At 52.7% G+C, this 25,471-nt stretch overlaps 10 protein-coding genes across 10 annotated transcripts; 4 read left to right on the top strand and 6 right to left on the bottom strand.

The window, feature by feature from the left end:
* Positions 1-665: 665 nt before the first annotated feature.
* PHYSODRAFT_305805 (hypothetical protein) lies at positions 666-1,715 on the bottom strand (the record flags this gene model as incomplete). Its single annotated transcript, XM_009537329.1, has 2 exons — positions 666-1,389; positions 1,444-1,715. The coding sequence occupies 2 exons, from the start codon at positions 1,713-1,715 to the stop codon at positions 666-668; spliced, it is 996 nt and encodes a 331-aa protein (XP_009535624.1).
* Positions 1,716-2,399: 684 nt separating this feature from the next.
* On the bottom strand, positions 2,400-2,720 carry PHYSODRAFT_442537 (hypothetical protein; the record flags this gene model as incomplete). Its single annotated transcript, XM_009537328.1, has 1 exon — positions 2,400-2,720. A coding segment is annotated over one exon (321 nt), but the record flags the coding sequence as incomplete, so codon positions are not given.
* A 664-nt stretch (positions 2,721-3,384) lies between these two features.
* PHYSODRAFT_362027 (hypothetical protein) lies at positions 3,385-3,936 on the top strand (the record flags this gene model as incomplete). Its single annotated transcript, XM_009537327.1, has 1 exon — positions 3,385-3,936. One exon carries the CDS (start codon positions 3,385-3,387, stop codon positions 3,934-3,936), a length of 552 nt encoding a protein of 183 aa, XP_009535622.1.
* Positions 3,937-4,557: 621 nt separating this feature from the next.
* Positions 4,558-4,890, top strand: PHYSODRAFT_419557 (hypothetical protein; the record flags this gene model as incomplete). The annotated part of the gene is made up of 1 exon (XM_009537326.1): positions 4,558-4,890. A coding segment is annotated over one exon (333 nt), but the record flags the coding sequence as incomplete, so codon positions are not given.
* A 12,963-nt stretch (positions 4,891-17,853) lies between these two features.
* On the bottom strand, positions 17,854-18,183 carry PHYSODRAFT_524035 (hypothetical protein; the record flags this gene model as incomplete). The annotated part of the gene is made up of 1 exon (XM_009537325.1): positions 17,854-18,183. A coding segment is annotated over one exon (330 nt), but the record flags the coding sequence as incomplete, so codon positions are not given.
* Positions 18,184-18,993: 810 nt separating this feature from the next.
* Positions 18,994-19,464, top strand: PHYSODRAFT_525779 (hypothetical protein; the record flags this gene model as incomplete). Its single annotated transcript, XM_009537324.1, has 1 exon — positions 18,994-19,464. One exon carries the CDS (start codon positions 18,994-18,996, stop codon positions 19,462-19,464), a length of 471 nt encoding a protein of 156 aa, XP_009535619.1.
* Positions 19,465-19,619: 155 nt separating this feature from the next.
* Positions 19,620-19,796, top strand: PHYSODRAFT_420499 (hypothetical protein; the record flags this gene model as incomplete). Its single annotated transcript, XM_009537323.1, has 1 exon — positions 19,620-19,796. A coding segment is annotated over one exon (177 nt), but the record flags the coding sequence as incomplete, so codon positions are not given.
* Positions 19,797-21,964: 2,168 nt separating this feature from the next.
* Positions 21,965-22,147, bottom strand: PHYSODRAFT_377407 (hypothetical protein; the record flags this gene model as incomplete). The annotated part of the gene is made up of 1 exon (XM_009537322.1): positions 21,965-22,147. A coding segment is annotated over one exon (183 nt), but the record flags the coding sequence as incomplete, so codon positions are not given.
* A 261-nt stretch (positions 22,148-22,408) lies between these two features.
* On the bottom strand, positions 22,409-23,179 carry PHYSODRAFT_524758 (hypothetical protein; the record flags this gene model as incomplete). The annotated part of the gene is made up of 1 exon (XM_009537321.1): positions 22,409-23,179. A coding segment is annotated over one exon (771 nt), but the record flags the coding sequence as incomplete, so codon positions are not given.
* A 45-nt stretch (positions 23,180-23,224) lies between these two features.
* Positions 23,225-23,692, bottom strand: PHYSODRAFT_418797 (hypothetical protein; the record flags this gene model as incomplete). Its single annotated transcript, XM_009537320.1, has 1 exon — positions 23,225-23,692. A coding segment is annotated over one exon (468 nt), but the record flags the coding sequence as incomplete, so codon positions are not given.
* Positions 23,693-25,471: the final 1,779 nt, after the last annotated feature.

Below are 25,471 nucleotides of genomic sequence, written 5' to 3'. Positions count from 1 at the left end.
AGAAGCAGCGTGGCGAAAAGCTGTCGCGCTTCACCGCCATCCGTTCCATTTACGCTTGACACGCTTGCTAGAAGCCGACGCTACCCTCCTCGCCGGCGTGGCCGTCCCGCTTCACCTACAGGGTTGCACACACGTAATCAGTGAGATCAGGATCAAGACTGGTCTCGGTAAAGTATGCAGCACTTACACCCGAGGGTTGACGACCAAGCACAAGAAGACGCGAGACCATCGTGCCTGCGAACCACACGGATCCGTGAAGAAACCCCACAGTAACATTACGTATAATATGACAGTAAGCTGGGCTCTCCATTCATTAGTTGTCGTCGGAATGCTGCGCACTAAGCTCACCAGGAAGGCTTGGCAAACAAACATCGAAACATTTTGCAGCTTGTTGTTATTAATTTGTTTGTCGAGAAATACGAGGAGCAAGGTTCGGAGGGATCAAAGTTCGCATCCAGATGTAGCGGATGAACTACTGTACAGTACTGAATGTGGGAGCGCTTGCAATAGGCAACCAATAGCAATAAGCAAACTTGCCAAAAGTAGGCAAAAAAACAAATGCAGGATGCATGTTTGAAGCTGTAACTTGGATATTCAGTTCTGCACCGCTTCAACGATTGACGCCTTACTGCGCAACCTCGTACCATCGTAGCTGAAACAGAAGCCTACCAGTCGTGAATTCCAGCTCGCTTATTCCTCTCACCCATGTATTTCCTGGCTCTGTAGCTCCATGTCGTGACAAGAAATGCTCTTGTCACCTGGACAAAGCGAACGACACCCCTCGTCTTGTCCAAGAAGACGATGCCGTAGCCACTTTGGTTCCACTTAAACGGCACAAGCCACTGTTTCGTGGATAAGGCTTGCAGTTTCAGCTGCAGCTGCGTGATGTCGAAGTGAACCAGAGGATATTGTTTCCACTCAACGTTTCCCCCGCTAGCCAATTGCTTGAGTGTCAGCGGACCATGTGCCAGACACCCGATGACCCATCCCTCAAAGATGAATCCATCCATTGACGGGTTCATCTGAAGTAAGCTCACTGCTTCCAGAAATTTATCAGGGCCGAGTTTGATACTGAGTTCTCGAACAGCGTACGAGCTTACAATTCGCTGTTGAGTCTTGTCCATCCCGCCACGGTACAGAGCCAGAAGTCGATTAACTGTACCGCCAGACAGCACCCCGGTATCAAATTCAGCGAAGGATTTTAGCGAGCCCACGGCCATAAGGGCTCTGTCAAGCGAGGCCATGGCCCTGCTCGTCTTGACAGCGAACATCATTCGCGCTCTGCCGCCGGCGACGTAATACTTTTTCTCCACCAACGCCACTCGATCTTCATACGGGGTGTTAGCCGCTCCAATCGCCTTGGCCCCATCACGCAGGGCGTGTTCAACACTGTCGAAAAATATGTTTTCGTTTACGGCAGTGCGGTACTCATCAAGTGTTCACGACAGCAACTCGAACACGTGAACATTGAGCACCTCCGTTGCTGCGTCTGCCTCCATACCTTCTGGAATAGCGCAGCCTTTGTCTTCAGAATGACCTTCCACATCACGCATCTCCCTGTCGAGTAGCACTTGGTCAGGCACATTGTGGTCGGCTGGAGTGGCCAGTTTATCCAAAGCATCGAGCCAGGGATTGACCTTCTCGCCAGGTATCTCAACGTGAGGCTTAATGGGTTGGTAAGTTTCCGGCCGGTCTTCTTTGCCCAGCGAGACCATCGACGTCACTATCACAAGGCGCCGAGAGAGATCATTCCGAGAATACCACTTCCGGCACTCAAGCAATACCGAGTCACACGCCAAGTGACTTTTGTTGTATCCGTCGTAAAATACAATCGCCCTTTTCTCCTGTAACTTCGATGAAAACAGCAAGTTGTTGAGGTCACGATCGTTCCAAGCTTCTGCTGCCCACAATTTCTTACCCTTCACCAAATAACAGAGGAACCTGCTCACTGCTCGATCGAAGTGGATCCACACGATGTCCCACAAATCGCGATCTACGGTACCAAACGCGAAGGCGAAAGCTGCGCATGTCTTGCCTGTTCCAGGTGCCCCGCGAATGATCACCTGTGCGTAGGTGTCAACGGCGTTGCGTTGGATTTTGCGCCATTCATCCACAGTTTCCGGACGGCAGTACAGCTGTAGGTCGTGGCCTTCTTTAAGGATAGTCGTTCCTGAAATCTTCAGTAGCTTCCAAGGAATGTGGACTAGCGTCTTCTCTGCGTCAAGAGATGGCGTCGGGCAGTCGCTATCCACGAGCTCCCACTCGGCAACTGCACTGTTGCCTTCTGAACTGTTGTGTTTTGTCTTCTGCCGCTTCAGATTCGTTGCGACCAACGACTTTGCCTCCTTCCAAAAGAACGATGGTTGCGATAACGCCGGCACAACCGCATCTTCGGTCGTAACCACCACCAGCACGTGGATCTGATCGGTAGAGGGTGGAAGCATCTTGGTCTTGCCAAACAACCAGTACTGGAGAGTCTTCGTGGCTTTCATCGGCTCTCCATTAATCAACGTTTGAATGACTGCGTGTCTCTTCCCTTCCTCCAGCTCCAGCGCAGCATCGCTTTCGTCTGACAGCCACGCGCCGTCCGCCGTCTTCGCCAGGAAGAGCTGCAGGTCACCTGCATCGATGTCCTTCAACTTGTTCGGCTTCTCCGACTGGATCGCCTTCTTCAACGCGGAAACCGACGCACCCTCGTCGATATCCACCTCGAACGCGCTGCAGCGATCGCACAGAAGAGCTTCACCATCTTTCCTCGAGCCGAGCCGGCGCGGATGTAACAGGGTTACACGCACAAGTGGTTACAGTCACTTGTAACTCTAACAGCCGTCGTCTGTTAAAGGTTCGAAAGACTTTCTCGACCTTGGTGTAGACACACACCAAATACTACATACATTTACGATCACCACGACGGGTTGTCCATAGAGACTTAGGATTCCTATTGGCTGAAAGCAGCATCTGTTAGCCAATGAGCGACATGCATAGCATTGGAATTCTGCCAAGCAGATTCCTATCTTAGAATATTACATTTAGAGGAAGTCAGAAAGCATAAAACAAAAATAGCAGTTCTCATTTTAATCCAAAAACATTATTTGGATCGTTTATTTAGACTAATCTATACTCGGAGGTCCGAGTATAATTAACTCTAGTTTAAACTATGCTACGCTTCCTCATACACGTGCGCATACGTGTAAGCCGTAGTAGTGAGCCAAGGTAGGCCCATTACAGCGGAGTGGATCACTGAACTGCAGCATCAATATCCTGGTCACGCCATTTATGCTCTGGGGGCTGACATAGCTGACGCATTCCACCACATACCCATACATGCCAAGCATGCATCAGCCTTTGGGGGGCGGATCCCTCGATCGCATGTAGGTCTCTGGGATGGCTGTCTTCAGCTGGACGGCTTCGCCAGGTTTCTTCGCCGTGATGGGGAAGGCTGCGCGACACTATCAGCGCACAGGATCCTCGTATATCCTCGGATATCCAGAGCCATTCTGGATAATTCAGTGGGTCAACGATATAGTCATTATCGAGGTCGACATAGGCGACCGTCTCGCACAAGCAGAGCGGCGCTTGCGTGACGCGATAAAGTTGGTCTTTGGCTCTGACGGGTGGCATGAAGGCAAGTTCACCACGTGGTCGCGATGTTTTCACGCTGTCGGAATTGATTGGAACACCTCAGACATGACGGTGACTATTCCACAGCGTAAAGTAGACAAAGTGAAACAAATTGTCGCGGAGACGATGCAGCTCAAGTATATACCGAAGAAGCGCCTAGATAGCTTAATTGGTGTGCTCCGGCATGTGGTTACGTTTATCCCAACGGCCAAGCCGCTTACACAGCGACTGGTCTCAGTACAACGCGCGCTAAGCAATGCAGATTGGTCCGGCGTGCACATGAGCACGACATTGCTCGGCGATCTCAAGTGGTGACAAAACCTCGTGGTCGAAAACGAATTTGCGGGCGTGCCCATGAGCATGTTTGGCGCGGAGCCATCTGCAGAGGACTGCTGGGTAGTCCTGCAGACCGAGTCGAGCTGTGATGTGCACGGGATGACACCCATGAGAAAGAAGAACTTCTCGAACAAAGCAACAACCCCAGAAGAAAACCTCGCCCACGTATTGACAGCAACATGCGAGACGTGGACTTCCGTCAGGGATACTCCAACATCGTGGCAACATGTACGGGTTCATGTTCGATCGGAAGCAGAACTGACTACGATCAAACAATGAACTGTCGGTCTCCAGCAGGACAAGAGCAGTTGCGTCAACTGGCCCTCCTTCTAGCGAAAAGGAAAATTAAGCTGTTGGCCAGTCGTATCTTGGGGCGAACCTCCGGAACACGTCCATGTGACGTACACGCAGTTACTAACAATTTGAATGGTGATATTGAACAGACCGGCTCAGAGCCGCCACTGAAGCGACAACGCAACTCAAGCGAGCAGCCATCAGTGCATCTTCGCTTCGGACATACGAAAAGAAGTTTCAGCACTGGGTTAGCTTCTGCAGCGAGTTTGGATTCCCGATCTGGTCTCACAAGAGAGGCAAACCAGAATCGTCGAACTATTTGCCGGAATCTGTTCCCTCGAGGGAGACAAGAATGGAAACAAATACCAGACTTTCGATGGGAAAATGGCGGCAGTCGCCTTCGCTCACAAGTCCGTGCGTAACGCAAGGCTCAATTATAAGAATCCGGAATATGAGCTCATTGCTCGAGGGTATAAGCGCCTCAACAGCCACGTGAAGAGGAAACAACCAGTCACCACATCGATGCTGCTCGCGATGCATCGCCAACTCGAAGCCGACCGGTTCGTAGACAATGCGGACACCAATGACATGTTGTGGGGGTCTATCCTACTGGGTTACTTCTTTCTGGACCGCAGCTCAGAGCTGCGGGGCCAATTGTGCAAGACTATTCTACGGGTGGGCGAACACATTGTATCCGCGCTGAAGACGTGACAGTCCGAGACCGGGATGGTGTTCCAATCCAGGCCAGCAGAGGCCAAGGACACTCCGTGGAAATACATTTCAGGTCGCACAAAGGTGACCAGACTCGACAAGGATCTACAGTTCGTCACTACAGGTCTGGTCAGCCTCACCTGTGCCCGGTGGCGGCCGCGGAGGCCTGTCTCGCGATCCGTCAAAAATAAATACAAGCTGGAAAGCGATTGGGTCGATACCTCACATCTGTGAATGGGTCTGGAACAATGTCGAAGTCGTCCGTAGCGAACCTGATCAAGGCTGCAGCTGCGAATCTGGCCTGAATCCAAACGATTACTCGACGCACTCCCTTCGGATTGGTGGGGCATGGCTGCCGGGAAAAGCGAGTTAGTCATTCGTCTGATGGGACGTTGGGCAAGTTGGTGTTTTACGTCTACACACGTCTACAACCGGCATTGCTGCGTGATGTGGCGGAACACATGATTCGTTTCTCGACCTGGGAAAGTCACGATGATCCCATCCTGCCTTCAGAGGGGTGTAGGCCAAGCCTCACAAACTAATCAAGTGTTTCCCCACCAAGTGTCGTTGTTGAAGCTGCTGATAGAGGAAAGCCTGCAGGAGCGGCACCGGCGTCGGTTACGTGCAGCATGGAGGCGGCGACGCACAGGCTGAGCACGGCGAGGAGCTTGGAATACATGTTAAACGCGGAGGCCAGCTCGGGTGTGGGCTCGGTCGGTTTAGTGGTGGAGTGCTGTGGGGATGGCGAATTGGAAAGTGAGAGAGTGGGAGCCGCGCGGAGGCTGGATGATGGACGAAGCCATTACCACTCAGTAGTCTCTCTCACAAGGTTGAGCGAGCGCAACATCAATCCAATCACGGTTTCAGGATCTGAAACCACCATCAACTAGAAATGAAAACCTATCGAGAAGATGGTTCGATACAAGAGGATGCGTAGTATCACTGTGTAGTTTCACGTCAGGGCTACCAAAAATGCAATACAACCAACGCATCAACGTGCCACAGCTTATCTACCTGTCTGGTTTCGTTTCAGAGATACTATACTAGTAGTACTTATTTGTACTGTTCTAAACGTCCAACAGCTCCAAATACTCATCTGATGTGACGGGGTCACACAGCACAATGCACAGAGGAAGTGCGTGTGGATATTACTATCCAGGTGAACAGCAGTTCACCAGTTCCCGGCCTCAAAGGGAACGGTTTGCTACAAAGGAGTAGGTTATAAGACTGACTGTATTTTGGTAGAGGTTAACTCGGTCGTAATACAAACTACAAGTTAACCATACAAAAGCCCACACAAACTCAAATGGTTGGCTTGCGGAGCTACTGGTACCATGTACCATGTACTCGGGAGAGTGACACCCGTCACTGTTCATGTAATGGGTACACTTGATTGTACCCCGTTACATCCTTCCCCACTTATCTGAGAATCACATCTGATTTTCCAATCAGCTTCAAGAATCCGAACACCCAAAAGTCGGATTCTCGGGCACCGCCGCCCCAATGCTGGCGCGCCTCATTGTCATACCCACAGTGACTTGTGCCCGTAGCGGGCACCCCGCGCGGCATTCCCCTGCCCTCAGCGACGTTGGCCGCAAAGCCGGCGCCTCTAGTGGCTGTATCCACAGCGCTAGCAGGCGCAGAATGCCTCGGCACGGGATGCATGTGCCTCCAAACTTGCGGTGCCTCTCGTAGACCACCAGCAGTTGGCGTCGTATGACCCTTGGGCCCTGTTGGCACGTTCGTGCGGCGGTGTCTCCCGCGAGGGACGGCACCTTTCCGGTCAGCGCGTAGCGTAACCATAGAGAGAGCTGTATTGCTCATCTCCGGCCGTGACAGCGGCCCGACAGGGCCCCGCTCGTCACAGCACAGTGTGCCGGTCGGCCGAATACGTCGGCGCGACCCATGGGCTATGGTCAAGCGCTGACCACAGCCATGAAGCGTCATGCTTCAACGTCGTGTTTGCCTGAGCGACCATGGCTGCTTCCAGCAACCCGCTCATCATACAGAGCAACACGGTGGACTTGTCTAAAGCCCTGCAGCGCGTCACAGCCATCACGTCGCCGACGCTAAGGTGTCTTCCATCGACACCAGGGTGCCGCAAGGGTACTTCATCGTGGTGTGGGATGTATTGCCCTCCGTCACCGGCGATCGCATCCTGCGTCGCGGCGACCAACACCAGGTCGGTGTGCGCGCAAGACCGCATGGCACACGGTCCATACAGGACCTCAAGGTGTACGAGGGCACCGCCTCATACACCAAAGGCATGTCGTGTATGACACGGACCACGACTGTCATAAGTGCCTCGTGCACCTCAAGTGCCACGTGCACAAGAAGTGTCGCGTGCACTGCGGGTACCTTGCGCACAGTGAGCGTCACGCATCGCGACTATCTCACAGGTAGTATGTACCACGTGCACGCGTATGACTTCGCGCCTTACAGGTGCGGCATGTGCCGTGCCAACTGTGAATGCCTGCAAAGGCAACACGTAGGGTTCTCCCCTCGTGGGCAACACCCATGCTCGGGACTGATGGCTACCTGGCCGGCAGACGTGCCACGTCCAGCGTAGCAACAGCCTTGAGCTATGGCATGGTGCAGGTGGTTACCTGGTCGGTAGACGTACCGCACCCAGTGTAGCAACAGCATCGAGCTGCGGCATGGCGACGCGTAAACGCACACGCCTTCGTCTGTGGACCCAGCCGCAGACTAGCTGCCATGTCCTCGCCAGACCGAGGCAGCCTTCCGGTAGCGCGTCTACGTGCGCCAGCTTCGGCCCAGCAGCGGCAGTGACCACTGCCAACGTTGCTGGCCATCGGTCACCATGACCTTGGGACCTGAGCATCGATGCATCAGATCCAGCACCTTCTTGCAATACTTTGTGAGTGGATGCACCATGCAGCCACTACACCAGCTTCTATGACGAAGCAAGTCTCATGCCAGAGACGTCGGGAGGAAGGGCACTTCCGATCCCCTCCCCCACTTACGATTCGAACCCCGGCGGGCCAGGCGCTAGCCGGCCACCTAACCTCGCGCCGCCCTGCAGCGCCGAGTCGCTATACCAGCATAGTCCGGTGGCGTGGGCAGCTACCCTGCGTGGGCTCCGGGTCAACATCGTCGACCAAGGCTTGGCATCTACCAGCCTGGATGCAGTCTGAGTCTGCGTGACTTGACGTGTTACTCTGTTACCCACGTCTTCGGGCTATGGCACCCATGACAGCGTACAGCTTGTCCTGCATTCAGAGTAGCTGCATGGCATGCACGCATACTCAGACTCAGCCATCTCGGCACCGAGTCATGGACACTTGTTGTCCCAACGCCGTGCAGTGACCGCAGCCTTCGCAGTCACACCGAGCATGCTCCTGTATGTGGTCAGGTGAGGTGTCGCCCTCCGGCAGACACACTCCAGTCGTGATCGACCATGTGCGCCGAGTCGGCGGCGACGCAACATGCATCGCCGCAGGTACGTCATGCACCCAGGCCACGTCTTCTGTGCGCAAGGCCACAGCTTCGCTGGTCGACACCCGGTCGAACGTCATCCATGATGACTAGGTGCAGAACCCTTGGAGGAAGGAAGTACTCCTCCCCCACTTAAAATCAGAGCCGCGCGGTTCTTCCAAGAGGACCGTGCGGCTATGACATCGTGGCGGTGTCACGAGCCTCTTAAACTCCGTGTGGCCATCCACCACACGCGAGGAGACCCAAGTGACCCGATCACAAGTCGTGGTCATACAGACCGCGCTTGGAACTAAGTTATCCACGCTGAAGTCGCTTCGAGCGATTCCTTCCGGCTCATGCGGAGCCTTACTTCATCGTGTGGAACTATCTTACCCACATAGGAAGCGCATCAGGCGACTTCACCATCAGTTAGACGCGTGCGGAACTATGTTACCCACACATGAAGTGCCTGCAGTGCCTTCCTCTTCGGTTATGGTCTGGGCGACCGGGTGTGGTATTTGGTTACCCACACAGGAAGCGCGTGCAGCGCATTCCTCTTCAGTTAAGGTCTGGGCGACCGTCCGTGGTTCTTGGTTACCCACGCCGGAGGTGCCTTGAGCGGCCTCCTCAGCATTACATGCTCTGTGCGGAACTAAGTTACCCGCTAGTCAGTGGTCTTTGGTTACCCCCTGGTGGTGTCATCGAACACCACCCTTGTCAATGATCATGCCGAGCAATGACTCTCAGCACTGGAGTTGCTTGTTGAGGCAGCTCCACATGCCAGGTATAACAGCCCTCGGTTGCAGATACACTGCACCTTCTTCATGGAGATCATCATGTCAGTGATGCCTCCCTTCTTTTTCTTCGTCTTGTCGGACGCATCCAGCGCCCTGGCGTCCCATCGGACGCCCTTGTGTCTGTCCAGAGGTGGGAACATGACTCACCAATGCCCTGTCAGACACAGAGGGCCGACTTAGCCTCAAGGCGTTGTCGCGCTACTCGACCGAGAGCCTGTGCAGCTTGCACGGCGCACTAGTCATACTTGCTCAATCCGAGGGCATATACGGTTCCATGCCCAGGTCCGACTTCGGCACGATGTCCGGGACCATGTGCGGTTCCATTACTGTCAGCGTCCTCGAGCGCAACAGCCAGGGTCACAGCGGATCCCAAGGTTCTTCTTCGGCCCAGCCTCAGTCAATGAGATCTGGCCTTGTGCTTCGACTCTCTCGCAGAGTCTTGGCACTTGTGTCGTTATTCCAACCGACACATCTGGCGACGTGCGAACATCCGCGCGACGTCCCAGACTCAATCATGTCTAGGGATACCATTACCCCCGTACACTCACGTGTACTACTGACAACCCACCGTTGTACTTCACCAACGCGAGCGTCAGTGCTCACAAGGGACCCCGGGTCTCTGTGGTGTACGCCTTCCGTACACCCATCACAAAGACTCGGGTCAACCCCAGCAAGGCCCTCGTCCTTACTGGTGGTTGTGTCCCCCTTGAGCACCTGACAGCGCATGGCGTCGGCACCACCTTGACCCTCTGGTCTTCGGGTAGGTCTTCTTCCCAGACCCTGGCGATGGGCAGACACGTAGGTAGTGTCCAAGTTCGCCGCAATCATAGCAGCGGACAGAATACCGTTCAGCCGATCTCAGATCCATGGGTTCTGGTTCGCTGTCAGTGACCACAGGCTGTACAACAGCCAGAGCACCAGCCTGCTTGTGGCTGTACTCCTCCTGGAGGGCGACTTGGATCGCCTCCTCCATAGTGGCGGTGCGCACGCGGAACAACTGCGTGCGCGCAGGACCGACCTTCAGGCCGTCAACGAAGACTGTCATCTTGACGTCTTCCGACAGTGGGTTCCCCGCCAGCGAGGCGGCCAATGTGTGCATCTCCTGTACGTACGCGTACAGCTCGCGCTCCCCTTGCTTGCAGGCAAGGAAGCGCGAGCGCTGGCGGAACTCGTTGTTCGCCGGGAGAAAAGCGGCTCGAAGCTGCTCACACGGCCGAGCCCAGGATGTGAAACATCCAGGCGACATCGCTTCGCGCGTATACGCCCAAGTCTTGGCACGTCCGACAAGATTGGAGAGCGCAAAGGCGACACGAAGGTTCTCGGCTGAGACGAGACCTGCGCTCATTGCGATCTCGGTCTCCCGGATCCAGAAGTGAAGGTTCTCACCTTCCTTCCCATCGAACGGAGGCACAGCTAGCCGCAGAGGCTTAGGCTGCACGCGTTTGGGCTCACGCATCTGAGCCAGCAGGTTCCCTGCACATGAGCGATGTGCCCGCGTTCGTACTCGTCAAACGCGCTTACCCGCTCACCCGCTCGACCTGCTCGGCTGGCGTCGCCGCCGCCAAGCTCCGGAGGGCATCTCTTCTGAAGATGCTCGCCATCTTCCGTACCGACTCGAACTGCGAGTCAGTCAAGTGAGGAAACTCACTTCGGTCCATGGTGGCTCACAAACCTGAGCCACCGAGGATTCAGGTAGATCAATCTACCCGCGTAGGCGTAGGATTGACTACGAGTGCTACCAAGCGTGACGGGGTCACACAGCACAATGCACAGAGGAAGTGCGTGTGGATATTACTATCCAGGTGAACAGCAGTTCACCAGTTCCCGGCCTCAAAGGGAACGGTTTGCTACAAAGGAGTAGGTTATAAGACTGACTGTATTTTGGTAGAGGTTAACTCGGTCGTAATACAAACTACAAGTTAACCATACAAAAGCCCACACAAACTCAAATGGTTGGCTTGCGGAGCTACTGGTACCATGTACCATGTACTCGGGAGAGTGACACCCGTCACTGTTCATGTAATGGGTACACTTGATTGTATCCCGTTACATCTGAGCTGCTCTGAATGGTATTTTAGTCGTCTTCAACCTGCCCAATGCGAATCAAAGGTGGGCTATGTACTGGTTTGCGGGCTTTGGCCCGCGGTGTTCGCAGTTCGGTCTGTTTTTTACTGTATTCCAAAACCTGCACAGTCGAAAACTTTATTTACTACTAGTAGTACTATGTAGTAGCGCTATGCTTGCCGCAGAAGAGCGTTGGATGAAGACGTTCTTGAATTTTAGCGCTTGCTCTTATTTTTGTACTGTGAGATATCACGCGTCAATTTGCTGGATGGCTTACGCTGCTCGATCTGCCGTGGCGGATCTACGTGAGCTCACACTATTGGGCTACTACCGCGGGAGTCCCCTTATGCGGCGCTGCAGCAGTGCGCGGCGACGGGCGTAGTCAGCCGTCATAACCGCAAATTTCATTTCATTGCATGAACTCACACTAGCGTTACTGCTATTCATGGTGCATACTGCACAGCTTCAAGCTGCCAGACTGAGCTTCGGATCATGTTGAATGTATAATGTGTTTATTTTCTGGGGTTATTCGGGCTATATGTCTAATTTTGACGCCTGCAACTTGATTTTGTAGAATTGCTAAACTGATTTCAATGCCGTTTAGGTCTCCTCACTTCAAAGTCGACTCTCAACAAACAGTCTGCACCCACGACCATTAATCAATAGCGATAATTTTGTTTTACTCAACGACGGTTTATAGTTGCTGCTGCTGTGGCGTCCGACATGTACATACAGATATCGTATCATAGAAATGACAGCCACATGCCTAAACTAACTTAGCCGATACGACGGCGACCTACCTATTGCTCGCTTGCTGCCCCGATTCGGTCGATTCCTCACAAATTGCATTGATTGACTGATCACCCCTCTTTATTATTGCTGCTGCCTGGTTAGCTTGTCGCCGAAAGCATGCTTTGAGCTGTAATGAATCGGAGTTTGCGCTGCTATGCTGTAATACAATTGCTGTACAACTGTCATTGCTGTTATTTCAAATAGCTCTTTAACCGATAATGCAACATAAAACCTTATGTTGCATTATCTCAAACATCCGCAGGAGCTCAAACGACAGTTCTTACGAACTGCGGACTGTGTCCAGCGCTTGTATCACCGACTAGTAACATGCGGTTAGAAGAGTGCTCTAACACCACGACCAACGACTAACCTCACAAAAATAAACGTTCGCAAAAAGAAAGATGGCATTCATTGGCGGCGTATTACTTCTACTTACTACTAGTACTACCACTGCCAGTTTTTATCAACGCTACATGGTGTACACGACAGTACACTTGCCGTGGGCTACATCCTCGCCCATCGTCTACGGTACCCCGACTTCTTGCCTTCGCACGCACACACGCACGCACGCACGCACGCGCACCCTGGTTGCTTCCGTTTACTTGTCCGCAGCGCCGGACTTGCCGGATGATCCCTTGGACGGCGTCTTGCTGTCCTTCTCCACCGACTTGGAGGCAACGTCTTCCGTGGTGGTGGCCGAACTCACACCACCAGTCTCCTGCTGACCAGCGTCGCCACCCGTCGGTGCGGACTCAAAGCCGAAGCCAACACCAGGGTAACCATAGCCGTAGCCATAGCCAGCATAGCCGTAGTTGCTGGGGTATCCGTAGCCGTAGCCGAAGCTGCAGTCACCACCGTAAGACGAGTAGTAGTCCGGGTAGTATCCGTATCCATCCATAGCCGCCTCCGATCGAGTAGTCGGGGTAGTAGCCGTAGCCGCAGTCGTAGTCGTCCTTGTCGTAGCTGTAAACGTCCTTGCCGTAGTAGTCGTCGCCACGGCCGTTTCCAAACTGCAACTCAATCGGAGGGGGAATTGTCGCTCGATTATGGTTCATACCCACGGTAGGGCTGCTCACGGTAGAGTGTTCGGTAGATTATTTTTCGGTTCGTCTGCAGATCCGGTCTGCACTATGGGCCTAGGGTTTTTCGGAATAGATTACAGATATATTTTCGGTTCATGGTTCAGATCTGTAAGAAAAGATGGTGAGACACTCCTAATTACTTAATACTTAAGTACGGGACACACAATTACGAGCTAAATCTGTATGAAGGTTTACAAATTCTGGGGCTAAAGCCTACGACAAAGCAACTGGAGCTCCATGTATTTCAGACACTGACCAGTAATACTGCTCAATAATGAGCACCGTTATTTAGTGGCCAAATGGACGAGAGCGAGCGGATGCGAGCGCGAGGCTCACCCAGTGCATTCACCGATCGCCAACACCCGCCGATTAGGCGGAGCCGTGTCTGCGCGAGCGAACGAACGCGAGCGCTGCAACCCGATATTTTTTTCTAGACACCGCGCCTGGCCGAGCCGAGGACTTAGCATAAGGCTGGGGCAGGCCGCGCAGCGGCGCTCCCCGAGCGAAGCGAGAGAGGGGCGGGCCCCCCGATGTGCCGTCGCTAAGTCCGCAGGCGAGAGCCAACGGGCGAGTGTTCTACAGACTAGAACGTCAGCACTGGGGGAGGCTAGTTTGGAACTCATGAGGTGGGGCACGAAGTCTTTAGCGGTGTTACACTCTGGCTAATCAGCAGAGCTAAGATTTAGTACAAGGTCCGTAAAAGGTAGGTTATTTCTCGGGAACGTTTGCTCTATTCTTATGGTCGGGGTGTAGGTTCAGGGTCTGACAAGTGCAAGTAATCTATAGAAAAACTAGATCCATAGTGCAGACCGGATCTGCCGACGAACCGAAAAAACTCAACCAGAGCGTTCGGTTCGTGCCCACGATAGGGCGTGGTGAGCGGCCCCCTTGAATAATGCGAATCACGGCCTTGTGTGGGCGTAAGCGTTGTCGAATGGGTTAGCGACGTAGCCGTATCGCGTTGCTGCGGTTCGATGGGTTCGTGATCGTGCGTTCCCTGTTGCGGATCGTGGTCGCGTTCGTGTCGAACTCCAGTTGGTGCCTGGAGTAGACTGTTTCGCTGTCGTTATGCTGGCGTAGTCGAGGCGTTCGCTGGTGGAATTCTTGTCGCTGTCGTGGTCGTAGTCGTTGTCGCTGTGGCTGCCGTAGTCGTCGTAGTCGTAGTAGAGTACTGCGGTCTGTCGTATAGTGGTACGTACGAGATCGATGATGCTGAAAGCGTATTTTGGCGTGGGGTTCGATTGGGCTCTGGTAGCCAAGTAGTCATCGCGGACGGGTTTGCGGTGTTCGTGGTTACTGCAGTGGCTGCAGGAGTGGCGGAAGCGGCGTTGTAGTACGTATCAGGGACTGTCGTTCGTTGATATTGTTGTCGTTGGTACGGGGGCTGTTCGCGTTGGACGAGTGAAAGCCCCCTAGAAAGAAGTTCGCTAGTCCAGCGTGGGCAGTTGAGAGGCGCGGATTGGAATACGACGCCTTGTGAATGAGGACGTGGCCGGAACGGAGATCGAAGTAGATGTGGGGATGGCCGTAGTTGCATGAGGTCTTAGTAGTCAGCGTGACCATACGCCATCGGATCGTCAACGTTGTGAGTTTCGTGTTTGAACTGCTGTAGTCGGAGTCGAGATCGAAGTAGTCGTAGTTGAAGTCGAAATTGAGCTTGTCGTAGTCGTAGTTGTAGTCGTCGTAGTCGAGTTGTTGTCGTGGTAATGATTAGGAGTCGTAGCCGTCGTAGTAGCTGTGCAGGTCGAGCTGGTTTGCCCGTGTCATCGTCGTTGTCGAATTCTCGGTTGTTTTGTCGTGCTGGACCTTGTAATGCAACCACCGTTGTCTTGATCGTGTAGGTTGTTGCTTGGGTAGGTAGCGCCGACCGTGTAATGCGAGTGTGTGGTTGTGCAAACCGGCGTCGTAGTCGCAATAGTAGTATGTGGGAATCGCGGTGTCGTGGAAGCCATAATTCGTCGTCAGGATTGTCCAGGAGCTTTCAGTAGCAGAGCTGCGCGTTTCAATGGCTTGGCGGTAGTTTCACCTCAGATTGAATGCCTCGGCGTTGTGGGGTACGTGGTCATCGCCGGTGTTCTCGTTCTGCGGCTGCTCGTGCAGTGTGCCGTATTGCGGGCCGAGGGGCTTCGAGATGCGCGTTGATGAAATTGGGTGGGGCTCGTCGTTGTCGTTGTCATGGGTGTTGCCGTAGTCGAAGTCGCACGCGTAGTCTGAATCGTTGGCGGAGTCGTAGCCGTCGTTCGTAGTCGTTCGTCATCTAGTTGCGCCCGACTCGTGTCGTTCATTGCGTGGAAGTTGTGAAAGCGGCTCGTTATGCATGTCTTGAATGGCGGGTGTAGATTGTCGCTTAGACTTGGGTAGCCGATAAATTTCCAGTAGTGCTTGGGCGGCGCGCTGTTGTCAGCCACGTCATAGTTGTTGGGAGTCGGTTCCGGTTTCGGTTTTCGCTGTCGATGGTGCTGGTGCTGGCGCTGAACTTGGGGATTGTGATAGGGTAGCTGGCAGATTCCGGCAGATGCTCGTTCAGCTCAGATACTGTCGTCGTTGGCAGATTCTAGTGACTGGCTGTGCAGCTCGTTATCGCTGAATGAGTTGGCATGTGATGGTAGCCGTTTGCGCCACTCATTATCGTAGTTGCGGAGACTCGTTTAGTTCTGCCGGCGTCCCTCCTGATTGGTGTCCGTCGAATTGTTCACCTTCGAGCAGTCCGTATTGCAGGATATGGGACCGCTGCAGCGATCATCTCTCTCCGTGTTCGGAGGCACCCGGGTCGATAGCGAGGAAGGTGTTACCACGTGTGGTGGGTGTGCCTAAAATAACAACAACAACAACAAGGGTACATCAGAATTCGGTAGTTCGTGCGCATGTGCGATAGCAGTCGTGTGGGAAGGCGAGTTAGGCAATGAAGAGTCGTGCGCCGTAAGCCCTGGCTTGCTTGGTATGCGTGCCGGTCACGGTCGCACCAGTCCGCTTGTATCGTATTCGATATCGATTTACCGCGCTGCAGCTAATCGAAAAGTAAGCTCGGCCGACTCCGACTCGTGGCCTCGTCCTCTGGTTCTAATAACTACCTATCCACCTAACTAAGTAACTAACTGCTAAGATTGGTTTCCTTGGATCTCGTTGGAACTGGAAATAGGGAAATTCTTATAGGACTAACCCACCGAGGGAGCGAATCGCGGGTTTAGATAAATTACTACACTTTAAACCGCACCGAGCGCAAAAAAAAAACGCCGGCTTCGCTCTGATTTAGAGCGCCAAGTCAGCACTTCCATCCATTACTACGAGTGAGTTAGTGCTGGCAAGGCTAGATTTGCTAAAAGAGAGTGCACTTCAACTTGCTTGCATGGATACGTGCTACGCAGAGTTCACCATGTTCAATCCTCTGTGAAGCTACAGCCCGCAGCCGTAACGACGGGTTCGTTCGCTGCCCTTCTAGTCGCTAGGCCCTCCTACGTGGACATGCTTCATGGGCACCTCGCGAGGGTTTGCTTTGGCTATGCTCCTCAAAATCACTTGCTGTCGATATCTCGCGATAGTATTAGCTGATAATGAAGACTTCATCATGCAGCCCTCCAGTGTTGTTAATTGCTTATTGGTTCGATGACCTGCACGGGTTAAACTGAGACTAAATTTGCTTCACTACACTACAAAAAATGGCCATGGTGATTGATAGATTACATACTAGTATAGACTAAGGGCGTCTCAGGCTGCCTCTACAATAATTTCTTGCAGTCAGTGTCCCTCAGTGCAGCACTGCTGCGCTTAAAGCCCACCTCCCATCGCGTAACTGCTAAAGCGACCGTAACGGAGACCCTTTGCGCTTCAAGCTGCAAGATCCCCTTCGGCCGCGTACCTGACAAAATGCTGGTTCTACGGCGAACGCAATCTGAAGCGTGAATCTACCGCTGTCACCAGCTTTCTCCATGCGTCTTCGAGCGTCAGGTTTGACTGATCATCAGCATTTTCCTGAATGTCATTCATGTAGTTCCTGTTATAATAGCAGCTATCCTGGACTCCTCAACTGTAGCTCTATTAGAGAACGTAGACCTAGCTCTCGCTCGTGTCGAAGATAATAATGCTCTGTAGTGAACTTCGGTCTGTCCGGAGCCGAAAGCAATGTTTGCCATGCCTTGACGATGCAAGTCTCAAAAGGTCCCGGTCTCACTTAGAAACCTTAGCCGAGAGTCTGCCATGATGCTGGGAAGCCAAGCTTCCTAACGCCACCACGGACCGAGTCGTTGAAGCACCCTGGGTCGCCGCCCCCGGTAACACCGCAACGGAGTGCGTCGGGGGAAGACAAGCCAGATCCTCGCCATGAGGAGCTCCAACACAAACGAGCGCAAGCACCACCAGCAGAGCAGCAAGGGGGGCATGAGAGAGGCTTAGAAGATGCAGCAGCTCCATACAGGGGGCAGCAGGTGGACAAGATGCATCACGAGCAGCACGAACGGCAGGTGGATAAGCTGCGTCTGGAGCAGCCCAAGCAGCCCAAGCAGCCCACACTCATATCCTAGAAGGTGTCCACAACCTACCCAAGACGGCGCTGGGATAGAATATAGAAACAAAATTAAGCGGACGGACAGCGTTCGTGTCCCACATCAAAAGGTAAACTGTCATTGTTTTCTGCTCGCTACACTAATCGCCATTATGCATCCTAGGTCTGGGGAGTGAGCCCCGCCGAATCGGAGCAGGCGCAAGTCAACGAACTTGGTCTGGGTCTAATTCCCAGTCCAAACTGCGCCCACCTGATCGAGCTCCACGCCCGAGGACCCATGCCAGCCGCCCAGTTGGTAGTCATCGGGGGCACAGTCCGTTCCTGCCGCGTCCGGTGCGGAAGTGCCACCTTGGATCCACCTGTCCATAGTTGTGGTAACCTTGATAAACCGGATGCGCGTACGGCCATGGTACTTGCCCCAGTGGGCCTCCACGCACTTGATGCGCTCGCCAGTCTTTAGGGTGAGCGTTTGCGGGTTGCCGCCGTTGCCGCCGTGGTACGCAGAGGTCCGTTTTCCTCCCGGGGGTGTGACGTCAATTTCAACGCCGTTCACGCTCACCCGTGCGGATGGTGACGGAATGAGAAAAGTACACAATCAAATCAAGATCAGGCCCACATTAAAATCTACGCTCACCCGTGCGGATGGTGACGGAATGAGAAAAGTACACAATCAAATCAAGATCAGGCCCACATTAAAATCTACGCTCACCCGTGCGGATGGTGACGGAATGAGAAAAGTACACAATCAAATCAAGATCAGGCCCACATTAAAATCTACAAGAGGCCCGCATCAAAACAGCCTATCCACGTTACAGTGCTACAGTGCTGTAGTCATATCGGTACATCCACCATTGGCACTCAGGCAAGGCTCTCAGGCAGAAGCGCCGCCCGACTTGAGGCTTACGACTCGTGAGTCACAATCAAGAAGCAGCAGAAGGGCGGCCACACACCCGTGCCCACGCGCACAGCCCAGTCCCAGCAGCAGCAAGAGGGTCGCGAAGCGTTCGCTGCCTACTCGAGCACCGAGAGCGCGGAGCCACTGTGCTGCGTGTGCGAGCCCCGTCGCCTGAAAGCCAAGCGCGGCGTCGTCGCCACAGCCCGGCCAAGCACCACCAGTGTCAGCTCAGTCAGCGGCAGCAGCGAGAGGGGCGCGGCGCCGTCACCGCTGTCTACCCGAGAGCCACCAACAGTAGCAGCAGCTGCCGTAGCGAGAGAAGCCCGGCACTACCGTCTATCCGAAGAACGCCAGCAGCAGCAAGTAGAAGAGAGCCCGGGTGCAGCGCCGCCGCTGCCACCTACCTGAGCAGCACTGCCTACAGCAGCAAGACGAAACACAGCACTGTAGCCACCGCTAGAAGAGAAGATGGACCCAATACTCAAGGCAAACTTTTGGAACGACGGCTACTTGATTGGCAACCTACATTTGTCTGCTGCTACTTTGAAGTCCGCTCTTGCTGAGTTGAAAGCCCTAGAGTTCCGACCAATCTTCGGTGAAGTGTACGAGTTGGAGCGCGACTCCAAGCGGCTCCAAGCAGGTATCACGGTCTTTGGCCCCGCCATCGAGAAAATTTACAAGCGCATCAAACGAATTGTGAAAGAGTCGGAGGATGAGTGGTATACGAAGCGCAAGTTGTGGGCGGCTCTTAAGTCACTTCCCGGTGGTCTACGACAAGGTCTTCACCGAGACTTCCCCTCCTTTGAGACTAGCAAGGCTCTTTTAGAGAAAGATGTGGTGCAGGCGTCAGTGATAATATCGCTGATGCCGAACACCTACTTTTACATCTATCCTGGGTGTTTTGGCGCCTACTGGACCGTGACAAATGCACTGCCGTGACGCTTGATGCGGGCGATTTCCTGCTTTTCCGTGGCGACCTAGTGTATGCTGGTGCTGAGTTCAAGAAGGAGAACATTAGGCTGCATTGCTACGTGCGAGTCCGCGGGATCAAGCAGAAGGCGGATGCTACAGAAGCGTCAGTTTTCAACACGTACATGTGTGAGTTCTGCAATATGCAATGCGATTCTCGCCGTCATCCTAGCAACCACCGCCGCTTCTGTAAGAACAACCCCGACAGAGAGAAGACAAAGGAGAAAAGGGAGAAGGCGGACGACCAAGGTGGGTATTGCAGTATTTGTGATATTCCATACAAGAAACGAAGTGCATACCATCAGCACAACCACCGACGCCACCCAAAGAAGCCGAAACGAACCGTTCGCTGGGATCTCGACGCGCGTGAAGACGGCGATCTGGAGGACGACAGTGAGGCTGTTGACGGTGACGGTCGCGTGGCAAGCAGCGACGAGGCCGAAGCTGAGAGCGACATCGAGGATGAAGTCAGTAGTGATGACGAAGAAAGCAGCGAGGAGGAGCAGAGCAGTGAAGAAGAGGACAGCAGTGGAAAGGAGGACAGCAGTGATGACGAAGAGTAAAGAGAATAGAAGAAAACCTCTGCAATACAGTGACTGCGTTTTAAATTCACTGAAATTTAGTTTGCTGATGACTTACTTGCATTCTTATTGTTACTGCTCAGTATTGTCAGCGATATAAACTGTCAGTGTCAGTGATCCATACTGTCAGTGTCAGCGATCCAAAATGCCAGTGTCAGCGATCCATACTGTCAGTGTCAGCGATCCATACTGTCAGTGTTAGCGATCCATACTGTCAGTGTCAGCGATCCATACTGTCAGTGTCAGCGATCCATACTGTCAGTGTCAGCGATCCATACTGTCATTGTCAGCGATCCATACTGTCATTGTCAGAGTGACAACCTTGATTTACAATTGGCCGGCATGCTGACGGCGGTGAGGACAAGAACAGCGAGTGCTGCGAGGACGACAGGAGCGATGAGCGCAGCGAGGACGACAAGCGGTAAGTACAGCGACGATAGCGATCAGTACAAGGGCGACGAGGACGGCAAGAGCCGCAGACCAAGATGCATGTGTAGGAGAGGGCAGACTTCGCCTTCTCCTTTGAGCCAGAGAAAACGAAGTACGAGAGCGTAAGTCGCGACACCGGCCTGGTGCACGCGATTGCAACACGACTGTAGTTATACGTACCAGAGCGAGCATTGACGCTTACGTGTCGGTGGTGGCTCCGGAGGAACAGTGAGTATTGCAGCCTCACGGCGTTGCAACCCCGGTATTGTAGCCCGGTTCCAGACTTCTGTCGCCGCCCAGAGGTAATTAGCAGCCCCAAGAGGTGACAGAGAGAGAGCACGTGAGATCACCGAGGCAGGAAGTCGGGTCAGCGCTAAACACCTCCGGCGATCCCAACGGACCCAGAGTCTATTCGAGGAACGAGGCGGTCAACCCAATTGCGTATCTGCGTGTGTTGATTAGATTGTGGTCGCCACCTTAGCCACCAGACACCGAGCTAAAGTACACGGCTCAGGACTGGCACAGACCAAGGGACGGGCAGGTGTAGGTGTCGATTGTTACTTCAGCGTCAGTGTTAGCGATCCATAATGTCAGCTTCAGCGATCCATACTGGCAGTGTCATCCATTCATACTGCAAACTAAAAATAATATGTTCTCCAGCTAACCCCTACTAAGCTGCAGGCGATATGATTAATAATTTGCATCCGTTTTATATTGAATTACCGCTAGAAAGGTGTGACGCAGTGAATAGTACTCACCAAGCGGGAAAGCACCAATACGCGGTGTAGAAGAATGTTGAAGGTCTTTTTGTAAAATTCACCTCTTCAAGATCGGTATATTATTTTTTTTTATAAAAAGCTCAAGACATTGCCATATTGTTTCTTAGAACGTTAGAAACCTAGCTGGGTACGTTTAAGTGCTGGTGAAAGTATTGTAAAGTGGAGCGATAGAGTAAAGCTTCAAAATACATCCTGATATTTTGACTCATTAAAAATGGTATTGGATCTCTAGTGCGCTTCTTGCCATAGGAGGGCGGCCTGATCGGTTTGGCTGCCAAACAATACCTTGCCCAAATGGCGTGGCGTGGGCCGTGTTGGACGCGAGCATTCGTGAAGCCCCCCCCCCCAGATGTGGGAAATCCCCCAATTGGTCGCGTTGAAGATCGTAGGCAGTTGGGGACTTTCGGTTTGCTGGACGACTGTTGGCCCTTGAAAGTAGGTCTGCTGCGCGTTGAACGGAAACTGTGGGAGCACAGTGGCCGAGTCGGCACATGTGAAGTTGTCAGATGCAGTCTCAATTGGAGTCACAGTTGATGGCGGTAGTGTCGGCTGTGTTGCAATAGGAACTTCCACGGTTGTACGACCTTCCTCGGTTTGGCCTCGCTGCTTCTTGCGTACTCGACGGTCCTTAAGCCGGTCACAGCACCGCCCACCCGAATACCGTCTATCGCCTCTTAGCATCTGTGCGCCAAGTACGTGACAGCAATGGCCCATTTTCGCGCAATACCGACATTCACATGTGCCCTCGGTAATGTCCACAGTCCACCCTTCTGCTGGCATCTTCATTCGATGAGCCATATACAGTGACCACTTCATTGCATGATTGTGCATAGCGGAAGCGTTGCGCCGTTGCCGTCGTCCAAGCCTCTCGTGCAACTGAACTGTTGTCTTGCTCGTGATAAGCCGCACAAAAGCCTGATTGGAAGCTTCTGCCAAACGCTTCGACTCACTGTTGAAGGAGCTCAATTGAACAATTCTCACAATACGCGCCTCGCCCATCTCGTACAGCACTAACTGCTGAGCATGGACTAATTTTCGGGCCGTGTTCACTAGTGTCGAAGGTGGGTTTCCAATCGACGCGGCAGGTTTGTAATTATCTGCCGTCACATTTTCACATATCACTGAAAGTTTTCGAAGCAGCCGCTGGGTGTCGAACATCTTCCGCATCAAATATCGTTTGACACTAGCATTGAACGTTTCACACGGGTTATTCGTTGTAGCGTAGCCGGTGGGGGTGTGAAAGGCTTGCCAACGCCAGTAACGACTTTGAATCCACTGTTTCTCGAAGTAATTGGCAAAATCTTGGAGAACTCGGACTTTTCGCCATTGTGCCAGAATCGTATCACGAATTTGATAGAACTCCATGAGGCTCGCTGAAAAGTGCATCGCAATAATGCCCTTGTAAACCATAGCACCGGCAGCATTATCAAGCTGGCGTGTTCGCTTTCTCACGTTGTAAAGTACATGAAAGAAGCACATTAAAAATGTGGCACCTCGGAATTGAGGTGAGCTCTGCAGTGCATTGTACTGGGCATCTTCTGCATCGCCAAGTACCGCATCGATCTTGGGATCCTGGGAGAACAACTTGTGGTATACTTGCAACACGGCCGCAAGAACTGAGGAGTACTCTACGTGAGTCAAGCGGCTAATGACAAATACAGCCGCCAGGTGATACTTTCTGGAGTAGTCGCTAAATCCACACGTAATGACAGGGTAACCGATCTCACTGAGCTTGAATGTAGCATCGAGATGAAACAAAGCAAAAATATTCGACTCTTGGAAACTTCTCAACTTCTCCAGCAGGCCCACCGTCGACACACCCAACACCAAAGCATCGTCGTCTTCACCCTTCCCGATACGAGGAAAACCATCGTCATCCCGAGTGCCTCCAAACATGAACGCTTTGTCTGCATCTATTCCAGAGTGTAAGGGGCACTCGCGCACCAATTTCTGCAGCGATTCAACCGAGTTTCGCTCTCCATGCTTCGCTCGCAAGCTTTTGACGCATCGAGCGACCTGTTCATACGTAGGCACCCCGTTCAGCGGCGGAGCTTCGCTGTAGCGACGCAGCCCTGACCAAATGTGCCGCGGCGCCAAACCAGTTTCATCCATGTCTCCGATGTACGTTCGCATTGCAGGGGTGATCACCGCACGATGCACCCCACCGCATCCAGCACTTCCACGAGTATGCTCAACTGCTGTACGAAGGATTCTCCATGCATTTGTGCTTGGGCACTGCCACACCTTCCATACTTTCACGCACATGGGCTTCTTGTTTCCCTTGGGCACGGCTAACGCGATGCATGTAACACTTGAGCACCGTATGCGTCTTTCATCCATTTCGTGGTCACCTGGGCAGATTTGGCACGTCTCCTTAACACGCTTGACGTAGGCACTGGAGCAGCACATTCTCTCGAGTCGCTCTTTTACGTAGCTTTCACTGTTCTGCCCAGAAGCGACGATTTCCCACACAGTTCTCTCGTCGCGCGTCTCGTGTCTTTCAGCGTTCTTGTAGCGCAGTTGGCGGACAGCGGTGGATAACTTATAGTCTCGTCTGCTCTTCTCGACTTCTGCGCGAGTTGATCACTCCTGGCCTTTCATTTTAATGTGTGATCACTGTATTTTAGGAGAAGCCTAATATACAGTGGACCACACTACCATCAAGCTTGTTTTGATTCGGTCCGAATAGTGTTTGATTTTCGACAATTACGCAGTCTGGTTTTGACCAAGTCTTTTTGTGTTTGATCGTGCCCCATAAGTGTTTGATTTTGCCCCGAACGTGTGTGATTTCAACCCAGTCTCGTGACGGAATGCACAGCCTCTCCGGACTGTGGCGAAACCCGTGTCCGAGAAAAATGTGCCGTGGGGCTCGCCATACAGCTTACCGAGCCTGTAAATTTCCCAGTCCTCAGTAGCTCCCTCAGTAGCGCCGATCGCCGATAGCGCCACTGTTGCCAGGACCTGGAAGAAGAACTTCGTCGTCGTTGCTTGAGCTTGTTGCTGGTAGAAGGAAAAATGATAATGAACGCTCTCGTCGCAGTGCTTCTCCCCCCCCACCCCTCAGCATGGCTTGAGGCAGTTGACATACCGTATTCCTTAGGGGCTGGTCGCTGGCTCTCGGTCGGGTGTTCCAGAGATGGGCAGGGGTAGGTGAACTACTAAGTCGGCCTCGAGTTTTCACTTCTGTATTATTTTTGCTCATTATGGATATAACCATTGCAATTCGCAGAGAACCCGGGAACCAGCAAGGGGATCGAGTTCCCGGGTTCTCGGCGGATCATCATGGTTATGTCCAAAGTGAGCAAAAATAATACGATATCATTTCGCATACAGTGACACCTCTATAAATGACACCCAGTTCGCTCGGTCTAATACGCTGTTTCAGTTAAAGAATTGATCAGATAAAGAAATGACTACACTTCTAATGGCTACATTTTCATATGTTAGTATTAGCAGAATCGCATCCCCTCACGTTGTACGTGAGTTTCAATACAGCGAGGTTATTGGAATATTTGTTGTCCCGATATCCTGCCACCATGCCTGCAGTTTTATCTTTTGCTTGGTATCTACTGCATAGCCCCTGTTGTCTCGACACCATAATATTTTAGGTTTTCGTAAAATATATATGTACGCTGCGCTGATTGTAAAATACTGTGGCTAGCTTATTTATCACAAGCTTGCACTTACTGCAAACTCTTTGTTCCAACTTTGCATCCCAAATACAATTTCTCTCTTCGCTCGATTTCTTGTGGCGGGAGTGGTGGTAGCAATGGCATACGTGGGAGGAGGCTGGCAAGTGATTGAGAAAAATATATGAGTTTGGATCTATTACTACGGCGTCCATTTAGAGGGTTGAGGCGCCAACAATTGCGACCATTTAGAGAATAAAGAGGTTTTTGATCAGTTATAGAACACCTATAGTGAAATCCATATAATCCCGTTTGCAGTCGAGGAATCCTAACCAGATAGGGAATACATGGTCAGTTAGAGGGGTTCATTTCGGGAAGTGTCACTGTATCACTTGCCGTCGCGACCGAGAACCAGCACCAGCCAGCAGCAGCCCCTAAGGCTCGGTCTGGTGAGCGAAGGGGTAGGAGAACTACTCGGTTTTGACTCTGTCTGTTTTTTGTCCAAAATGAACAAAACATAGGCACTTTACTCAAAACCCGAGAACCACCTCGGCGATTG

The sequence above is a fragment of the Phytophthora sojae genome, assembly GCF_000149755.1.
Source record: "Phytophthora sojae unplaced genomic scaffold PHYSOscaffold_10, whole genome shotgun sequence".
NCBI classification, from domain to species: domain Eukaryota; phylum Oomycota; class Peronosporomycetes; order Peronosporales; family Peronosporaceae; genus Phytophthora; species Phytophthora sojae.
Note: the sequence above shows the minus strand (reverse complement) of the source record. Positions and strands in the feature narration are given on the sequence as shown.